Here is a 21,034-nt window from a genome sequence, read left to right as displayed (position 1 = left end):
AGCATCCTCTCAGTAAATTTGCTTCAGAGTAATCAAAGTGTACTCATACTAGAACTGCATGTAAAAATAGCTTTCCTATTAGACAATTTATATCTTCATTCTAAGAAAAATCTGTTTAATATTTTTACCACTGAACTTAACGCACCAAAATTACACACTAAAATAAATGAGTCATTTTGAAATCTACCAGTTCAAATCTTGGCATTCAAACATATATTTAACTAGGGCACACTGTTTATTGAGTACTCTAGAATAAATGGAAACTTCGTATATAAAATGTCCTTGTCACAAGTTGCTGTCTTTTCTACTGCCTACATGATATCTCAATTAACCTGCATATCAAAATTTATCACTCTTTTACATTTTTATGGATATCTCCCATAATCTCTATAAAGAAGATAAAGTATTCAGTGTGAAATATGAGATATCATCTAATAAAGTTTTGTTACTAATATTAAACTAAACTTCTGAATGAGAATCATTCAGTCCTCTGTAATACCTCTGCTTAATACTGAATTCCACATAAATCAATATTGATGGGGTTATACTATTCTTACATTAGGTTTTACTCTTGATGGGAGAATAAGTCTAACATGTCGAGAAATCATATTCATGCTGTCAATAATGCTTTTGACCTTCAAAAATTTTATATAGACTTGTAAGTTTTAGCACTTACGAATAATTACAAAGTGTCATTTCTATGTAGGTTCTCACATACAATAAATATTTTGTCTTATGTCAATATGCCATTATCTCACCATAATTTTGTAACTTGTGTCACAGCAAATGAAGTATATTGGCAAACTGAAGTATATTCCCAGTTCCCATGGTTTAGACTACTAAACTATGATTTTCCTCTCAAGAATTTAGTACAAGTTTACATCCTGTGTTACCTATGTAATAGTATATTTTTGTAATATAGTATTGCTGAGAAAATGGGTAAAGTCAAATATTGTGTTAAATTTTTCATAAAGTCCTTTTGCAAAAAAATAGCTTTAAAGAGAGGATTTTAAACATGCCTGATTTTCTATGGAAACTGCATCTGGCTTAACCCAAGATTTCCCTGGTCACTGTGTGAGCCAGGAGATTAGAGAAGCTGAGCATTGTGTATGAATAGATAATGATGAAGGGCCACCTTTCAAAGGTCATGATATGCAAGACTGAGCAAAAGGACATGATATTGAATGGAGGTTCCATCTCCCTTGTAGTGCACAAGAAACAGTTGGTGAGAAGAAAAAATTGAAATATAAAGCAGCAGATGAAACTACTAACAAATAAAACTACCTTGGCCAAGTAGACTAAAGTCATGACCCAGACTTTAATAGATTTGAATGACCCATGCCAGACTGGGGGATCCAGCTAAGGCAGCCAATGCCCTGTACCTTAAAGGTATGGAAGTCAGGGGACATCGCCATTGCCCCAGTTCTCACCTTGAATTAACATGCTGTGCTTCTGAGAACACCAAACCCCATCATGCCTAAGGAAAGTGTTGTTTACTGGAATTTGCCATGATATGTCTCACCAGGATGGGTAAATTACTCCACCACTCTGGTTGAAGGAAACGATTCACTCCTCACTGGGATACCATTGTCCTGCTGCAAGCCGGACCTATTGAAACAGAATATCCCTGGAATGGAACACACACCATTAAAAGAAAGGGAAAGGTTAGGGTCCTGAGCTGGCATATCCCACCACCAACTCATCTCCTTACCTCCCCCCCCGGCTAACATGAGGTATGCACAGCCAGGTCACTTTCCTAAAGCTGCCAACCTCATTCTCAAGGCCAGGTGGGCACATTGTTTCCCCCCTAGTACAATCATTTGGCTGCCTTTTTTGTTCCTTCCGTTGGCCTCAAGGACGTTATGACACATAGAAGCCCCTACTAAATTTACCCAGCAAGCCTTGAATGATAGCCAGAAGAGTCTGCCCTTATTGAATACTAAAATGTCTCTGATGATAAAAGCTTCCCACCCACCGCCCCCCACAGTAAAACAGCCGTGAACACTTACAGCCTCGCAAGGAGGCACCTGTGCCATTATTCAAACAAATGTTAGGTGCTCATGCCTGATGACTCTTGTGAATGTGCCATATTCATTAAATCATGTGAAGATATAAGTGCGCTGACCCCAGCTCAGAGGACTTAGTAAATCAATGGTTCAGGTCATGGGATTCTTGGTGGTAAGAGCTGTCACTTATTTGGGAATTATTGTCTTAATCGGTGTTTTTCTTGAATGTGTCTGTATCACCTGCCTTCGGTGCAGCCAGAGATGCCAAATGAGCCACCTCCATGCTAGAGAAGCCCCTTGCTGATGGCTGAGGACATGCTATGGAAGAGGGGAGCGTATAAGATTGTGAGAGTCAGTCGTGAGGTTGTGGACAGTTGAGGGAGGTCACTGAGAGGATGTGTCTGCCATTTGACCTGCATGCCGGACATGGGAGATCGGAGGCTCCTAAGCCCCTCCCCTGTCCTTGAAATGTGACTTCCACTAGTGTTTTCCTCTCCCCAAAGCTACCCCAGGAATCCAGCTTTGAGATAGAAATGTGGTGTTGTCACTGTCCGGATATTACATAGGACTGAAGCTATATATGACTGACTAAAAGCCTTTATGACTTTCAAGACTTGGTGGGCAGGTCGAAAAAACTACTCGTCTTGAGGACACCCAAAACAAGCCTCAGGAATGAGTTCTCTTGCTCAATACAACTACCACCTGCCAATCTGGAGTGGCATGTGTCATGTTTGGTCTCCTCCTGTCCTCCTTATTCAGGGGCCGGTTTCAGATTACAGCTAGGAAGATCTGGAGGAGTTTGTGAAACTAACAGTGACCAGATCTCCAATTTTACCCAGGACAACTCTGCTTAATCCTGTTTTGTTGTTGTTGTTGTTGTTGTTGTTGTTGTTGTTGTTTTTCCCTGGCATTTTGTCCGGAAAGCACTTGGCCCAGAATGTTTTTTTTCTTTTATTATTATTAGTAGGTTCATTATAATAAGCCAGAGTGAATTTGGGAGACATTGACTTTGTGCTTGTACCTCTTAACATGGGGTGTGACAAGTAGTGTCCGAGGCGTGTGGCTAGTGAGTAAAGTGTCTCCTTTTAAGACATGATTAAATCTGAAAGGCGGCTAGTGATAACCCGGGACACTGTTCATAAAAACACAATTAAGCCAAGAGGCTGATTAAATAATGCAAATACATGTGAAGAATATCTATCTGGTGATATATTTAATGTGAAAATAATCTGTATAAAGCATTTTTCATTAATGTACATATATATATCAGTTGTCCTTTAGAAATAACTTTATTACTAGGATATACTTTAAAGAAAATTTAATTAAATTTTTTTTAGTGTTTCTGTGTTTTCCAGAGGAAGAGAGACAGAGAATAAGTAGGGGCGGGGCAGAGAGAGAGAGGCAGACACAGAATCTGAAGTAGGCTCCAGGCTCTGAGCTGTCAGCACAGAGACCGATGCAGGGCACAAACCCACGAACTTCAAGATCGTGACTTGAGCCGAAGTCGGAATTAACCGACTGAGCCACTCATGTGCCCCGAGAAACTTTAATTTTTGATCCATTAGTGTAGTTAAACTGACTTTGTCAGGTTTTAGTGAGAGCACAGTAAAATGTTGATGAAAGGAATGGAGACGCTAAACAGGTTGGTTCATACGTAGGGCATGTACCACGCTTCTTGCACTGATGAATAATGAATGCGCTGTTAACAATAATATTCTACTGAATTCCATTTCGGTAGGGTTAGAGCAACCTGTGCAGGCTGGGAGAAAGGCATCAATGGGTATGTCTAAAGACATAAAGAATTTGTGCCTTGAGACAAATATCAGGTTATCAATCACCCAATCCTAATCAAGAAAGGCTGGCTTTTGTTTTCTTCTTTCCCTGATGTCATGCAAAATAATTCCTATCTTTATGGAAGTTTCATTATTCTATTTTTGTTATATACTTCTCACCTTTATATCTAGAATTTATTTTAAGCCGATTTTTGTGAATGGTGTAAAGCAAGTGTCAAATTCTAGATCAAAAGAGAGATGACTGATGGATGGCTGTATAAATGGCCGCAGATACCCAGGGGACCCGGTAGCATTTATTGAAACGGTTCTCCAGTGCTCACCTGTGCCATCCTTGCATGAGTGAGCTCTCCATATGTGTATGATTTTGTTTCTGAATCTCTAGTCAGTTTGTCCTCTTTTGTTCTTCCAGGGGCTAATGTTCTATTGTCTTTATTGCCATAGTTATGTCACAAGCCCTGCTTCCTGTTAGTACACGTCTTCCAGATGTTCCTTATCAGAGATGTCTGTCTTGCATAATCCTTTGCATTTCCATGTATATTTCAAGTTAGATTTTTAATTTATCCAGTAAGACAACTTGCTAAGATTTTGATTAGGATAGCATTTACACTATGGATCTGTCTGTTGGTATTTCTAGATGGTCATTTCATAAACCCAGTATTTTGGTCCATGTTTGATCATTAATGTCTCTTTATTTTCTTTGTTGAGGTCTTTAACAACTTTTGTTTAGATATTCCTGAGTATATTTGTTTCTTATATATATTAGGTATTTAATTGAACTATTTTAGAGATATATATTTCTGGTAAAAATAAAAATGGACTTTTGTGTACCTTGTTGTGTTCCTATGACCTTCCTAATGTAATGATTTAATATTCTCTAAAGTTTTTATATGTATATTCTGCTTGATTTTCAAACAAAAATATTGTTTTTGAATCACTAAAACATTTTTTTAATGTTTTGGTTGTTTTTTTTTTTTTTTCATTTTTGAGAGACAGAGAGAGACAGAGTGCATGCAGTGTGAGGCAGAGAGGGAGGGAGACACAGAACTGGAAGCAGGCTCCAGGCTCTGAGCTGTCAGCTCAGAGCCTGACACAGGGCTCGAACTCACGAACCGCGAGATCATGACCTAAGCCAAAGTGGAATGCTTAACTGACTGAGCCATCCAGGCGCCCCTGTCATCATTTTTAATCTTTCATTTCTGTATGCATGGCATTGCCTCATTTCATTGTCTAGGAGCTTTCCTACAATGCTGCCCAAAATAGCGTGATAATAAACTTCTTGCTTTTTAACTACCTCAGAAGGAAAAGTTTTCACATTTCACAGGTAAATATGATTGCTGTCAAAGTTTGAAAATGCCCTCCATCAGACTTAAGAAGGTGTCTTTTTCTCGTAATTCCCTGAATTTTTATTGCAAAATGGAACTGGGATATTTTCAGATGTGTTTTATGTATCTAATGAGAATTTTTGTCTTAAGTTTTTCTTTGTTAAGCCTTTAATGCCACGAATTATATAGGTTCATTTTCTAATGTTAAAACATGCTTGAATTTTTGTAATGAAAAATTCAAAATGCCTTCTCCTATGAAAATAAATATTCTAGGGGCGCCTGGGTGGCTCAGTCGGTTAAGTGTCCGACTTCAGCTCAGGTCATGATCTCGCGGTCCGTGAGTTCGAGCCCCGCGTCCGGCTCTGTGCTGACAGCTTAGAGCCTGGAGCCTGTTTCAGATTCTGTGTCTCCCTCTCTCTCTGACCCTCCCCTGTTCATGTTCTGTCTCTCTCTGTCTCAAAAATAAATTAACATTAAAAAAAAATTTTAAAAAGGAAAATAAACATTCTAAAACAGTTCCTTAAGCATGCTGACTTGGGTTTCTCTGAACTATGTTCTTATCTAGAATAGTCCCCGTAATATTTTAGAATCAACTTCAATTTATAGTGATGGGTGGGTTGTTGTTGAGAAACGGGATGGCCAGGAGACTGGAGCCACAGGCTTCATAAAACTGACCAGAGCGATTCTTGCAGTAAACAATAAGCATGTCATAAAAGCAGTGATTATGTAAGCCTGGCAAGGCTGCTCTATGCGAAAAGGGCATCTTGGTGCTATTCATTTTGATTTCAAATGTGAGTAATGCAGCTCTATGATTACTGACAGATAAAGGAAGAGTTACACATGTTTGTATAAGAATGAGTAGAAACTGAAAAGCTATTTGTTTAAATCACCCAGTATCCCTTTACCTATATTTAACTGGTAACAGAAGGAGGAGGGGACAGGGGGACTTTGGAATAATTTTGATTTTTTTCACTGAAGGACACGTTATTGGTCTTATAGTGATATTTTGTTTAAATTTTGTGTATGGCTAATTCCTAACTGCAAGTGCATGTACACACGTGTTCTCTTACAAATGACAAGGAAAACATAAATGGAAAACATATATATATATAAAACATATCAATTTTTTTTAAATTTCTTGACTACTCTGATGTTTATTTATTATTACAGTTTATGTTACTTGACTAGTGAAGATTTCTGCAGTATTTAAATTTCTGATTAGGAAAATATGTAAGCTTCTCTCTTTTGACTTTATTTTTTTTTAATGTTTTATTTATTTTTGAGAGGGTGAGCACTAGCAGAGGAGGGGCAGAGGGAGGGTGAGGACAAAGGATCTGAAGCAGGCTCAGAGCTGACAGCAGGGAGCCCATGTGGGGCTTGAACTCATGAACCAACCCTAAGATCATGACCTAAGCCAAAGTCAGCTGCTCAACCAACTGAGCCACCCAGGCACCCCTCTCTTTTGACTTTTTTTTTTAGAAAAACCTTTTAGAAAATATCTAAGAAGGTTTAAAGTGGTTTAACCTGTATTTAATGAATTGTGATGTCATTGAAAAAGCAGCAACTAAAGCAAATAAAACAAAATCAGATAATTAGAATGATATTAACATTAGATAGCGTTGATAGCATCTTCAACACATCATATCCTTCTGTGTGTGTGGGCGGGGAAGATCATTTAAGATCAAGTCTTTTAGGAACTTTAAAGCATACAATACAATATGGTGGCCTAGAGTCACCATGCTGTGCACTTGCTCTCCAGAACTTATTCATTTCCTAACGGCAACTTTGTTGGTTTTGATCACCATTTATCCAGGTCTCCCAGCCTCTGTGAGTCAGCAATTTACCCTTTGTTTCTAGAGATCAGCTTTTCTAGATTCCACATATAAGTGATATCTTTGTCTTTCTCTGTCTGCCTTATCTTGCTTAGCATAATGCCCTTAAGGTCCATCCATGTCATGTCAATCGAAGGGAACGTATTGTAAAACACTTGAACCTAAGGTGTTTACATTTTGAGTGGTTGTGCAGTACAAAGCAAGTGCTAAATGACTAATAAAATACTACGACAAAAGAGCAAATACTACATACATTTGAGGGCCACGGTAAAAGTTTCAACAACTTTATTACTGACAAGTAGAAGGGCTTCCCATTAGAATGTCTCGGCTTACAAAACAAGATTGTAATGGAAACGTGAATGATGTTGGTAGTACAGGAAATCGCATAGACTATTTGATTCTGTGATATTCATGTTGCCATTCTAACTGACCCAGAACATGATGTTTCCATAAATGCAGATTTTCAACAAGACCTATAATGCTATCCCAACTTTACATAAAGATGATTAAAAAGCTCAATACTTTTAAAGGAAGATGTTTAATTTAAGCATTAAGTTTAAATGTACAGATACTTCTCATTGTGTTTTACTGATTGTTATTGAATTTCAATTAAGAACATTTTATGTCATCAATATGTGACAGGGTTTTGCTTTGTACTATACCAAAAAAAAAAAAAAAAAGAATTCTTCAACGTAAGTATGTTATAGAAGGGAATTAAATAAGGAAGATACTTGTGCCCATCCTCAACTTGATACTATTGCAAGCTCATTTCAATTTTATTCACATTTTATCAACATTCTGTGACTTTGAGTCACAGTTCACAGTGATTTTTAAAGTAAACTGCTTCCAATTTCCTTTTGATTCTTCCACTAATGATATAACACACTTTTGAAAGATCATGAAATGGACATTGTAATGGATTGTTAAATAATTATATTTCATTATAGCTTAGATCTTTGTTTAAAATTCTATATTGTATATAGAATTCATATATATATGTGTGTGTGTATATGAATTCTATATACAATATAAAATTTTAAACAAACATCTAAGCTATACACACACACACACACACACATATATACATATATATATATATATATATATATATATATATATATACACACACACATATGAATTAGGGCTCTTTTGTATGAGATTATATTCTCTTGTCTATGCAGGATGATATCAGTTTTGTAATTCTGAACAAGGAGGGCTAGGTTTTCATTGTATGTCTTCACCTTGCTTGCTAAAGAGAAAATGCCGTATAGAACTGAATTCATTGTTCGATAAGACCGCAGTCTTAATTTCTTGTTACTATTCATATTTTCTTCAGGAACATTAGTCATCCAGGTGACGGCAAATGATGCTGATGATCCTTCAAGTGGCAATAATGCTCGTCTCTTGTACAGTTTACTACAAGGCCAGCCCTACTTCTCCATTGAACCAACAACAGGTATTTCTAAATGAAACAAAGTGCAGTTCAGCAGGATTCTAAGTAGGCAAATGTCAGAGCAAAAAAAAATCTGCTTCCAAACGTGCTGTACAGTAGACCTGAAGTTTCCAGAAATAAATGGGTTGTATTTTAGACACTTAATTCTTTTTAGTCCTTTAGCTGATTTTTCTAACTTTCAGAGATTGAATTTCCAAATCCACACTACAAATCACTCGTATATAAGGTATAAAACATATGCAAAGACTATGACAAAACACTTAGAAAGAGAAAAAAAAACAGTTTAAAAATACGGTGAAAGACCTTTAAAGCAGTTGACCAACATTTGATGTACAGAAAGCCTACAAGCATATTAAAAATGCTCATCAACCCCAGTCGTCATGGAAATGCAAACTAAAGCCACAATGAGATTCACCTTCACTCCCAATTCTGTCTGGAGTCAAACCTAGGGAGAATACTGGCAGTGTCTCTTTCATACGTTCTGTGTTTTCTATAGGGATTCATATAACAGATTACAGTTATAAAACACTTCAGTCCACAATTCAAATGCTATCACAATATGGTCCAACTTATCTGTTTTTGTATTTACAGGTCTCACAATTTTTAATGAATACTTTTGCACAGATACATTGAGGATTGGCCATTCTCTTTCTTTGTTTGTGTTCATGGTCCCCAAATCTTTAGCCCAGCATCCCGTTGTCTTCTGTTCCGCCCTTTCCTAGTTTTTTTTTTTTAGTGATAATAATTTTTTTTTACTAAATAATTTTATAGAAATTTTTCTATAACATTTTCTAAAATGTAGAATTTTATAGAATAAATTTATAGAATATTTATTATATTTATTATAGTCCATCTTGAATTTGAAAATCTGTTTATAGATCGATCTGTATTATGAACAACTGTCGGTCAAAAACAAATCCTTCTTCATGTATCATAACTTAAAATAGACTTTAACATCACAGGTGCACAATATATCTTGCGTAAATTTGGTGTTGTAATGTACGCATTTACTTATAATTAACTTCTTTCAAATTTAAAGGAGAAGTTAACTGTAGCACACTAACATTATGTTAAGAGAAGATAGCAGAAAATCGTTTGAGGTAAAAACAAGACATTCCTCTTTTTTACCCAAGAGTATATGAACATAGCATTTTATTAGGGGTCTACTAGTGTTCTTAGTATTGTGTTGACTACTCTAAACTCCAGGCAGAGTTGGTATTTAATTTATTATTTTTATTGTTATTTTTGTTATCCAGGGCAGTGTCTAGCACAATGTAGTCATTTAAAATGTATCAAAAGAATGAGTGTATGATGGAATTCTTAGGAAATTAACTGGAAAGATGCATGGTTAATAATGAAATAATAATTGAAGTTTTATTACATGTTTTAAGGAATCATAAGAACATCTTCTAAAATGGATAGAGAACTGCAAGATGAGTATTGGGTAATTATTCAAGCCAAAGATATGCTCGGTCAGCCGGGAGGACTGTCGGGAACAACAAGTGTGTTAATTAAACTTTCTGATGTTAACGACAATAAGCCTGTATTTAAGGAAAGTAAGTAGAAAACACCGTGAATTTTCATTACAATAAAACTATACATGTGCTAAATACACACAGATGTTAGGGTTTGCATCTAAAGCACCGCCACAGCACTATATAAGATAAATGTATTAATTATTCGAAGGTGTGATTATTTTCATTAGTATGAAAAGTCAAATACAAATGAGAAGGTAATGTGTTTTTTTTTTTCTAATTGCTTCCGTAACAATTTCCACAAACCTCGTGCCTTAAACAAGTTGTTACCTGAATGAAATATGTCACAGATGTCACCAGATTAAGTTCAAGGTGTCTGTAGGGCTATTTTCCTCTCTAGAGGGTCCAGGGGAGAATCCATTTCTTTGGATTTGGTTATTGGCAAAATTCAGTTCTTTACGTTTGTAGGAATCCTTAAGGGCTCTGTTTCCTTGAAGGCCGTCAGCGGCAGGGCACTGTTAGCTCCGTGAGGCGTCTTTCTGGTTCTTGAATATAACTCACACACCTCAGACACATCAAAAGGTGTCAAATCCTCCACACGTCGCCGTCTCTCCAACCCACACTTTGCCTCTTCTTCACTTTTATGGAGTCATGTGATCAGATCGAGTCCCCTTGGACAAACCAAGACAATCTCCACATCTCAAGGTCAGCTGAATAGCAGTATGATTTCCACCTGCAGCCTGGATTGCTTTTTGTCCCTTTACATAATATATTCATAGGTTCTGGGGTATTAGAACACGGGTATTTTGAGGAATTCATTTTTCTACCTACTACAAGTGATGATTTCAAATGGTAATTATTTTTTATGTTTTATGTTATCTTTATTCACTATATTTAGACTAAGAACAGGAAAAAAAATTTGCCCATTTCTATATTCACCTATGATTTATATTACATATACGTATATGAAATTTCACATGTAATAGAGATCATATGGTATTTGTCTTTTTCTGACTTATTTCACTTAGTATAATGCCCTTGAGACCCGTTCATGTTGTTGCAAATGACAAGATTTTATTATTTTTTGTGGCTGAGTAATATTCTAGTGTGTGTGTTTGTGTGTGTGTGTGTGTGTGTGTGTGTGTGTGTGTGTGTGTTTGTCTGTCATAATTTCTTTACCCTTTCATCCATTGATGGACACTTAAGTTTCCACATCTTGGCTATTGTGAATAATAATGCAATAAACATGGGAGTGCAGCTATCTTTTCTAGTGTTTTCATTTTCTTTGGCTAAATATCCAGAAGTGGTATTACTTGATTGTATTATATTTCTATTTTTAATATTTTAAGACACCTTCATACTGTTTTCCATTACTGTTTTCCATAATGGCTGCACCAATATACATTCCCACCGACAGTGCACAAGGGTTCCTTTTTCTCCACATCCTCACCAACACTTGTTATTTCTTGTCTTTTGAATAGTAGCCATTCTAACAGGGGTGAGGTCATATTTCATTGTGATTTTGATTTGAATTTCCCTGATCATTAATGATATCAAGCATCTTTTCATGTACCTGTTAGCCATCTGTATGCATTCTTTGGAAGAATGTCTATTCAGATATTCTGCCCATTTTTAATATTATCATTATTAGTATTAGTAATAGTAGTAGCATTTGATATTGAGTTGTATGAGTTTCTGTATGTTTTGGATATTAGCCTCTGATCAGATGTATGATTTGCAAATATTTCCTCCCTTTCAGTAAGTTGCTTTTTCATCCTTTTGATGGTTTACTTTGCTGGGCAGAATTTTTTTAGTGTGTTATAGCCCACTTATTATTTTTTTTTTCTTTTCTTGCTTTTGCTTTTCGTATCAGGATAAAAAAAGCATCACCAAGACTATGCTGAGGAGCTTGTTGCCTGTTTTCTCCTAGGAGTTTTATGGTTCCAGGTCTTAGTTCAAGTGTTGAATACATTTTTAGTTATTTTTGGGGTATGGTGCAAAACAATGGTCCAGTTTCATTCCTTTGCATTTGGTTATCCAATTTTCCTAACACCATTTATTAAGGAGACTGACATTTTCTTATTGCATATTCTTGGCTTCTTTGTCATAAATTAACTGACCATGCATGTATAATATGTGTAGTTATTTTTTACTTATGTATTATGAATATGCCACACCTGCTCTGATAATTCAAGTACTGAATACAAGCTAAATCATTTGGTATGCTCCAGAAGGGATTTCTTCTGAAATTCTTAGGAGAAATTCTTTTTTTTTTTTTTTTTTTTTTTTTTTTTTAAGAAGTTCTTCCCACCCCCTCCCCAGGGCATTCTGTCCTACCTACAGAAATACATTTGCAAGCAATTCTGGAAATCATGACCAATTATCATGATAGGAAAAATGCATATGCATGTGTCAAAGAGAAAAGTAGATCAAACACACACATACAAATGCACACCCACCCAACCCTCCCCCCCCAACGCGCGCGCGCACACACACACACACACACACACATGCAGATACTGTTCAGTTCAGCTATTTTGTGCCAGGCCCAGAGTTAGCAGATCTTCTGAATTTTCAAGAAATATTAGAGAGGCCCCTGGGTAAAAAGACGATGAGCATTTTTTGTGTGTGACAAAAATCTTAAAGTGCGTAAATGTGATGCATCTTTTAAAGTGTCTGAACACAGGGGCACCTGGGTAGCTCAGTCGGTTAAGCACGGGACTTTGGCTCAGGTCATAACCTCAGGATTTGTAAGTTTGAGCCCTGTGTTGGCCTCTGTGCTGACAGCTCAGAGCCTGGAGCCTGCTTCAGATTCTGTGTCCCTCTCTCTCTGCCCCTCCCCCACTTGCACTCTGTCTCTCTCAAAAAATGAATAAACATTTAAAAAATTAAAGAAATATTACATATCTGAATGCTTATTTGTATGCTATTTTCATATTTAACATTTTCAGTATAATTCCATTTTTAAAAATAAAACTCATATATATTTAATGTATACAGCACGATGGTTTTTCTCATGTTTATTTATTTATTTGAGAGAAAGAGTGTGAGCAGGGGAGGTGTAGAGACCGAGGGGGGTACAGAGGATCTGAAGTGGGCTCCATGCTGATCGCAGAGAGCCTGACATGGGGCTCAAACTCACGAACCATGAGATCCTGACCTGAGCCAAAGTCAGATGCTTAACCAACTGGGCCAACAGGGAACGCCAACGTGATGTTTTGATCTCATATGCATAGTGACATAATTATTACAGTCAAACTAATTACCCATCTACTCACATCATTCCCTCGTGTGCAAGTGTGTGGTAAGAGTGCCCAAGGTGTTCTCAGAAAATTCCCGTTATACAGTATAGTATTATTGGCTGTGGTCACCTTGCCATATACTAGATTTTTTTTTAATACACTAGATTTTTAAATGTATTCATCCTACATAATGGCAAATCCAACCATTTGAGTAGCACCTCCTCGGTCCTTTGAGTCCATGAAACAGCTCCTCCTTAGATGGAATTTAGGAAGCAGGGCAGTAGTTTGTGACTTTCTTCTCCCTGTTATGTACGTGATTATCTCTACAAAGTGTGGGTCCTAAAGACAAGAAGATCGTGGGTAATTCTATTTGAAACACGCAGGACTTGACAAAAATGCTTCTCAACTAATAAATGTAGAAAAATAGTAGGTTAACGTGTGGAATACATCTCGTCTGTGTTTTAGCCAGATGAAGGGAAAATCACAAGTTCAAGACTCCAGAAGGCAGAACTCAAAGGGATTTTTATTGAGACTAAATGCCCTTCAAACTTCTCCCGCCATCCTTATTTCTTTTAATTTTTCTCAACTTTAATTTTGTTTATATATATATATATATATATATATATATATATATATATATTTCGTTGTGCATATGTAATTATATAAGTGTTATATATAATATATAACTATATATAATACAAAACAATGTGTATATATATATAACCATATATAATCTCTATTAACATTGATAAACATAACATAAATAACAATGTATATATACATATAATTTATATATATCCAAATGAACTAGAACATTTGAAATAGTTTTTAAAATTTTTGTAGATACCCAGAATCCTCGTGTAAGGTGATAACATTACTACGTTCACATTTGAGTGTAGGTGAACATGATTCTAGTACCATAAAGTTACCTCACTCTTTAAACAGCTTTCTCTATTTCTTTCCCACACCATACTCATGCGAAACTATGGGTGTTGACTACGCTTCCAAAATCAGAGCATGCTGGTCTCCTTACTCTTGTTCAGGCTTCTTTACGTAATTGGAATCCCATTACCCTCGTCTGAACGTAACTATGTCATATCTCCTCTGATATGCCCAATCTTCCCTGACCTTTCAATCAAGGGCGTCCACTCGGCCCACTAATTACTATCAGCATTCACACTGCGATGGGTGCTGTTGTTTTCATCTAAAAAACAAAGTAAAATAAAATAAAATAAATACATTATTGACTCCACTGCCGTATCCATCTAATCGTGCTTCATTTTCTTTCCTTTAGAGAAGATAAGTTTTAAAGAGTTATCCAATGCATCATCCTACTTACTGTCTTTTAAACTCTCTGGAGCCCACTCCAGTCAAGGCTTTACCCGTACTACTTAGCCTAATGGATCTGGTCAATTCTATCAATATCTATGTGCAGCTAAATCCAATCAATTCTCAGTCCTAATATAGTTTGATTTCTCAGCAGCATTTGACAGCAGTTGCTCTATCCTTATATGCTTTTTCTTCTGTCTTCCTAGTCACTTTTAACAATCTTCTTTGCCTTCTTTTCATCTCTGCATACTTTAAGCTTTGGTGTATTTCTGGTACCAAGCCCTAGGGCCTCATTTCTCTTCCCTTCAGAGTCACTCCTTTGTGTTTCCCTATAGCCACCTGACTTTAGATGCTGCTTCTATGCTGACAACTCCCAAATATATAACTTTAGTATGAACCTCTCCTGTGAACCCCAGATTTGTATATCCAACTATCTACTCAATATCTTGATTTATGAGTTATATACATTTAAACTGGACATATATTTGACTTCCTGGTCATACCTGCCTCCTCCTCTAACCCTCTTTTTACAGATTTTCCCCAGCCTTCATATCGCTCAGGGCAAAATCTCACCCATTCAATTCTAATTCAATTCAATTCAACTGATCCAACTCAGATTGCACTGGGTCAAATTTAGGTCAATTCTAATTTCTGACCCAGAGTGAAATGATGATCAATCCTGCATGATTTTCAATATTCTGTGAGCGCGCGCACACACACACACACACACACACACACAAATGTACACACATACAATATCTCCTGATAATAGAAACTTACTTTAAGATTTTGAAAGTCACCTTCCCTTCTGTTCTTTCTCATATCCAAAACTCAATCCTCTGCAGATCCTTTTGGCTCTACCTTTTAAAAATATCCATAATCTGAACATTTCTCACCAACTTCCATTTGCAACCTTCAGTCATACCACCCTCTTAATCTGGCCCCCACCTAGCCTCTCTGCTTCTACCTTTGTTCCCCTCTGCTCTACTCTCAGCACGACTTTAGTGATCTTGTCGAAATGCATACCAGATCATAGCACTTAAACGTTTTACCGTGTCACAAAGATACAGTCAGAGGCCTTCATATAACCTCCATTGTCCTAAATAATCTGCAATCATCCAGTCTTGTTCCATTACATCTGGGAGCTCTTGTGTTAGCGCTCTAGCCCTTGCTTGTGGACAAACCAACACCAGGCAACTGACCTACTCTCGGTCACTGGCTTGGTGGCCTTTTGGCTTGCTCTTCCCTGTTCCTGAAATTATATTTTCTCAACTATACATTTTCCCTCAGCGGAGGGGAAAAAAAAAACACTGCAGCACAATTAGGCTGTTACTTCCTGAAAATAGTAAAAGTATTGACACCTTTTAAATCACATTTCTCCCATGCCAAAAAAATAAAAAGGGAAGGACAATCTCACAAGGCAATCTGTGAAGTGACTTGCTCTATACGTCTAAAAAAATCAAGAATCTGTTTTTTTTTTCATTTTTTTTAACGTTTATTTTTGAGAGGGAGAGAGAGAAGGACAGACCACAAGACAGACACAGAATCCAAAGCAGGCTCCAGGCTCTGAGCTGTCAGCACAGAGCCCAACGTGGGGCTCAAACTCACAACCTGTGAGATCATGACCTGAGCCTAAGTCGGACACCAAACCGACTGAGCCACTCAGGCATCCCCAAAAGACAAGAATCTCTTTATTTTTTTTTTAAATTTTTTTCAACGTTTTTATTTATTTTTGGGACAGAGAGAGACAGAGCATGAACGGGGGGGGGGGGGGGGGGCAGAGAGAGAGGGAGACACAGAATCGGAAACAGGCTCCAGGCTCCGAGCCACCAGCCCAGAGCCCGTCGCGGGGCTCGAACTCACGGACCGCGAGATCGTGACCTGGCTGAAGTCGGACGCTTAACCGACTGTGCCACCCAGGCGCCCCAAGAATCTCTTTAAAGAAACATTCTATTACATGCTCTTTTTAAAATTCTACAAAGTTTCATTCTTTAGAATGTTGACATATATGATTATTTCTCACATTTTAACAGAAATCACAAATGATAATTTACAAATAGCTAACTCCTTATCAGTTTTATGCAAGTCAATTCTGAAAAATAAACAGAGCTCAATTACTTATATTTATATCTATGTATTTCAAATATAACTGCCATTGTTTTCACATGACCAAAACCATAGGGTCATGTGACTCCAGCATGGTTGTCTTACCACATCCACTCACCGACTCCCATGGATCTATCTTTTTTGTCTGTTTGTTTTCATTTCCACTATGGCCAATGCACTCAGGCTCAGAATGTAAAAATCAAACTATTACACTTAGAGTTCACTTATTTGTTTTAGGCTTTTCCAACTTTAATCCACACTTACATTTACTGATAACTTTAGATATCAGAGAATGCTTGAGTGAAATTGAAAACTCTTTTTATCAATTCAGATGGTTGAAGGATATAATAAAAAATACATTCAAAACTATTGACCAAGTATGCATATGGATAGAAATTTGGAAATTATATGTGCTGGTGATAGGACTTCCAAGGGTATATTTGAGAGAAAATAATAGATGCTCAAGTAGGATATTAGGGAAAATAAAATACAGATTACAAAAATAAAGAAAGTATAGATAGCCCGATAGATCGATCAATAGATATTGATATAAAAAAAAATAACAAGTGACTGGTGGAAAGTGATGGGTGTGGGTTTTCTCATAGTCCACACAAAAAAAAGGTGCTATATTCGGGAGTTTCTTACATTTATTATTTGTGTGATATCTCTTGAATTTTGCTTTTAAAGGTTTTTACCGTTTGACTGTCTCTGAAGCTGCACCCACTGGGACTTCTATAGGAAAAATCATGGCATATGATAATGACATTGGAGAAAATGCAGAAATGGATTACAGCATTGAAGATGATTCTCAAACATTTGACATAATTACTAATAATGAGACACAAGAAGGAATAGTGATATTAAAAAAGGTAGCTGTATGGACAATATTTACTTTGCAGCATAATACAAATTCAAATCAGAAATACATGAAATCATTTTGTTTAGCCAGTTAGTTATTGCTTTATTAAGTAATTGAAATGAGAACCTGTGATTATGATTTAGGGAGCAAAGGAGCTTAGAAATGAGAGAGAGTTACTGCAGACTCTCAAATTACTCAAAGAACAGTCTTTTTTATTTTTTTTTATTTTTTTAAAGATTTTTAAAGGACAAACTTTTGTGAAAGACTTAAATTAATTCTCAATTCCGTAAGAAATTTATGAACAGAAAAGTATAATTTTAATCCTAAATTAAAAATAGAACTATTATTCCAAAACATTAGATGTAAATAACAAAACACATGGCAGGATTTGCTATGCAGCTGCTTAATGATACTATCAGAGGGATCCTACCAACTACCCAAAGAGCAAAACCTAACTAAAACCTAACTAAATGATACTATCAGAGGGATCCTACCAACTACCTAAAGAGCAAAACCTAACTAAAAAGCAACTGAGACTTAATAACCCAAACTTTTTTTTTTTCTAAGTAATGACTTAGGTTACTGAAGCCATTTCTTCTTGTGTACGCTGTATTTCTTTGTAGAAAGTGGATTTTGAGCACCAGAATGACTATCGTATTAGAGCAAATGTTAAAAACCGCCACGTTGATAAGCAGCTCCTGAAATACCATGTAGAAGCTTCCAGCACCCTCATTAAGGTCCAGGTGGAGGACGAAGATGAGCCTCCTGTCTTCCTCCTCCCATATTACCTATTTGAAGTCTTCGAAGGCAGACCGCATGGATCATTCGTAGGCACGGTCTCTGCCATAGATCCGGATCAGAGGAACTCTCCTATCAGGTATGTTTGGAAGGCTAGTTCTGGCTTCCTAAAAGAGTGAATCCAAGTTAGCTTGAAGATAAAATTTCACACAAATGTAACAGAGATGAATCTCTCTTTCTCTTCTTGGTACTTTTCAAATTCGCAACAGTTTAACCTTGTGAAAACAGGGAGCTCACTATTGATAAAGTTGCAGTGAAATAAGCAACTGCAGTTGTGCAAGAAATAGGCAATCCCCAACCAAACTTCAATGCGATCAGCTCTATTGATTGGGGGCAAGTAGGTGAGGGAAAAGAAACCATTGACTGCATCACTTCAGAAGCAAAGCCGATGACCTATGGTCCATTCAAATACTATTTAATTTGGGACGCCTGGGTGGCTCAATCGGTTAAGCATCAGACTCTTGATCTCTGCTCAGGTCATGATCTCACGGTTCGTGAGATCTAGCCCCGTGTCAGGTTCTGTGCCGACAGCATGGAGACTGCTTGGGATTCTCTCTCCCTCTGAAAATAAATAAATAAACTTATAAAAAAATAAAAAAAAATATTATTTAATTTATTTTCCGAAATTGAGAAGGCCTTCACAGGATACCACTTAAAGTAGTAAAAATGAAATCAGTCCAATCAGTTAGAAATAAATATTAAACAGTATTTGCCATCTATTAAACTAGTCTATTTTCAGGTACTATACCTTCATATTTTTCCCCAGTATTTGTGCTGTAAGCCTCGTTAGACAAAACAACAACAACAACAACAACAAAACCTGTTACATGTTTCCTTCCACCACCTTCCCTTACTCATCTGCTTTCAACTCTTCACAGTTCAGAGAATTATACAAACGTCCATGTACTTAGTAGATGCTGGTTACTGCTTTGCAGGGGCTATGATACAAAGAAGAAACTTCTTGAGAAAGAGGAATGGTCCCACTTTTCCACTGTAATCCCTAACACTGCCTTCTAATATGTCGACATAGTTCTTATTTAGTAATAGTAGTTTGAGTTATAAATGTAAGTATATATGTGGTGTTACTTATATGTGTATACAGTTATACCCAGTAAAGGAATGTAGATGTTTTTAGAAGTAATATATCTATTCACCTACATATTGTTCTTTTGAGAATACTGAAGAATACATAACTCTAGAAAATGCTTTAAGGATCAAGATATTTATATATCATAATTTATAATAATAAAGTGTTGGAAACAATGATCTAATTGTAATGGTATAATTAACGCAATGGGTGATGAATGCTTGACAGTGATGCTTATGAACATAGCTAAAAACATTGCATGTGGGAGAGGGGCAGAAAGAGAGAGAGACAGAGGGAGGGAGGGAGGGAGAGAGAGAGAATCGCAAGCAGGCTCTGCATTGATAGCATAAACATAAAACTCGATCTCACAAACTGAGATCATGACCTGCTCCAAAATCAAGAGTCAGATACTTAATTGACTGAGCTAGCCAGGCACCCAAAAGGACTATCATTTAATGTCTCTAATGGATATTCTTTCATTTAGAGGTACCTTTTAAATAAGACTGCTTTTCATATGTTTGTTAGGATGACAATAGCCCCTTGAACACATTTCAGTTGGTACTCATCCTTTTCTTTCTTTCTTTCTTTCTTTGGAAGCACAATGTCCAAAAAATGTTTGAAATCAAATTCTAAGTGATTTCAATTTGAGTTTTAATGGGGTACATCTTCCTTAATACTCTTTCCATGGCAAGCCATATGGACACCAAAGGAAATGATAGGGCATTCTATTTTACCCTCAGCAGTGTTCCATTGTTTGGAGGAAAGAAATTAACACATAGTAAACAGATTAAATTATACATAATTCTAATAACTCGTATTACTTAGTTTTTCCTTCCATGTAGGAATTACCTGCTATTTCTCTGAAGGGTGGAGATTCCCAGGCCCAGTTTCAACAAGTATTGGGTGAGATAACTGGCTTAACAAATTGTTCTTGCCAGGTTGTCATTATTAAGGACAGAAAAGCTTGCGAAAATGTGCCTTGATATAAATTACGATAATAAGTTATGTGGTAAATGTTTAAGAAAAACCAGGGTGCACATATGAAGAAAGGATGTAAAAATTAGACCTGCAAGGCGGGTGATGCGGTTGTTTTAAGGGGCCTTGTGTGCTAGGAATTAGAGTCCAGAAGTTGTCTGTGATAACATTTCCACCCCAAAATTAATGAAGAACTTCATAAGGAATTTCCCTTAGGATTTTCATTTTTATCCCTAAGACTACGTATTACCGTATTGTTTAGGGTCCAGATATAGGGAATGTACCCTTTTGCCACTTCTGTGTATGACTCATTCTTTGGACATTATTGAAGTTTCCTTTTAACTGAACCCATGGTCAAAATTTGAAAGATTTTATCAATATCACAATGACAGTATATTCTTTTCTGATAGAAAAACAAAAGCAGGTTCAACCCAAAGCAAGCGGGGGTCAGAGGGGAGCAGTGGTGGTGAGGAAGGAAATAAAACACAGCAGAAGCAATGACTTTAAAAACAATAGAGAAATGCAAGGAAACCAAAAACTGATTCTTTCAAATGTTTGGTTTTTTTTTATTAACATTTATTCGTTTTTGAGGGGCAAAGAGAGACAGAGCCTGAGTGGGGAAGGGGCAGAGAGAGAGGGAGACATAGAATCTGAAGCAGGTTCCAGGCTCTGCGCTGTCGGCACAGAACCCAATGCAGGGCTTGAATTCATGGACCCAGAGATCATGACCTGAGCTCAAGTGAGAGGCTTTACCAAC

At 36.7% G+C, this 21,034-nt stretch overlaps 1 protein-coding gene across 2 annotated transcripts in view; it reads left to right on the top strand.

Annotated features, from left to right (window-relative positions):
• CDH19 (cadherin 19) overlaps positions 1-21,034 on the top strand; it is a 105,147-nt gene that overhangs the window by 38,909 nt on the left and 45,204 nt on the right. For both annotated transcript variants that reach the window (XM_086683188.1, XM_025931112.2), the window contains exons 4-7: positions 8,290-8,409; positions 9,798-9,962; positions 17,246-17,427; positions 18,041-18,294. In XM_086683188.1, coding sequence (XP_086539314.1) covers positions 8,290-8,409; positions 9,798-9,962; positions 17,246-17,427; positions 18,041-18,294 — 721 coding nt within the window. The remainder of the gene's footprint in view (positions 1-8,289; positions 8,410-9,797; positions 9,963-17,245; positions 17,428-18,040; positions 18,295-21,034) is intronic.

The sequence above is a fragment of the Puma concolor genome, chromosome D3, assembly GCF_028749965.1.
Source record: "Puma concolor isolate L17-30 chromosome D3, mPumCon1.1.hap2, whole genome shotgun sequence".
In the NCBI taxonomy this organism is placed as follows: domain Eukaryota; kingdom Metazoa; phylum Chordata; class Mammalia; order Carnivora; family Felidae; genus Puma; species Puma concolor.
This window is presented reverse-complemented; position numbering and strand designations above follow the sequence as displayed.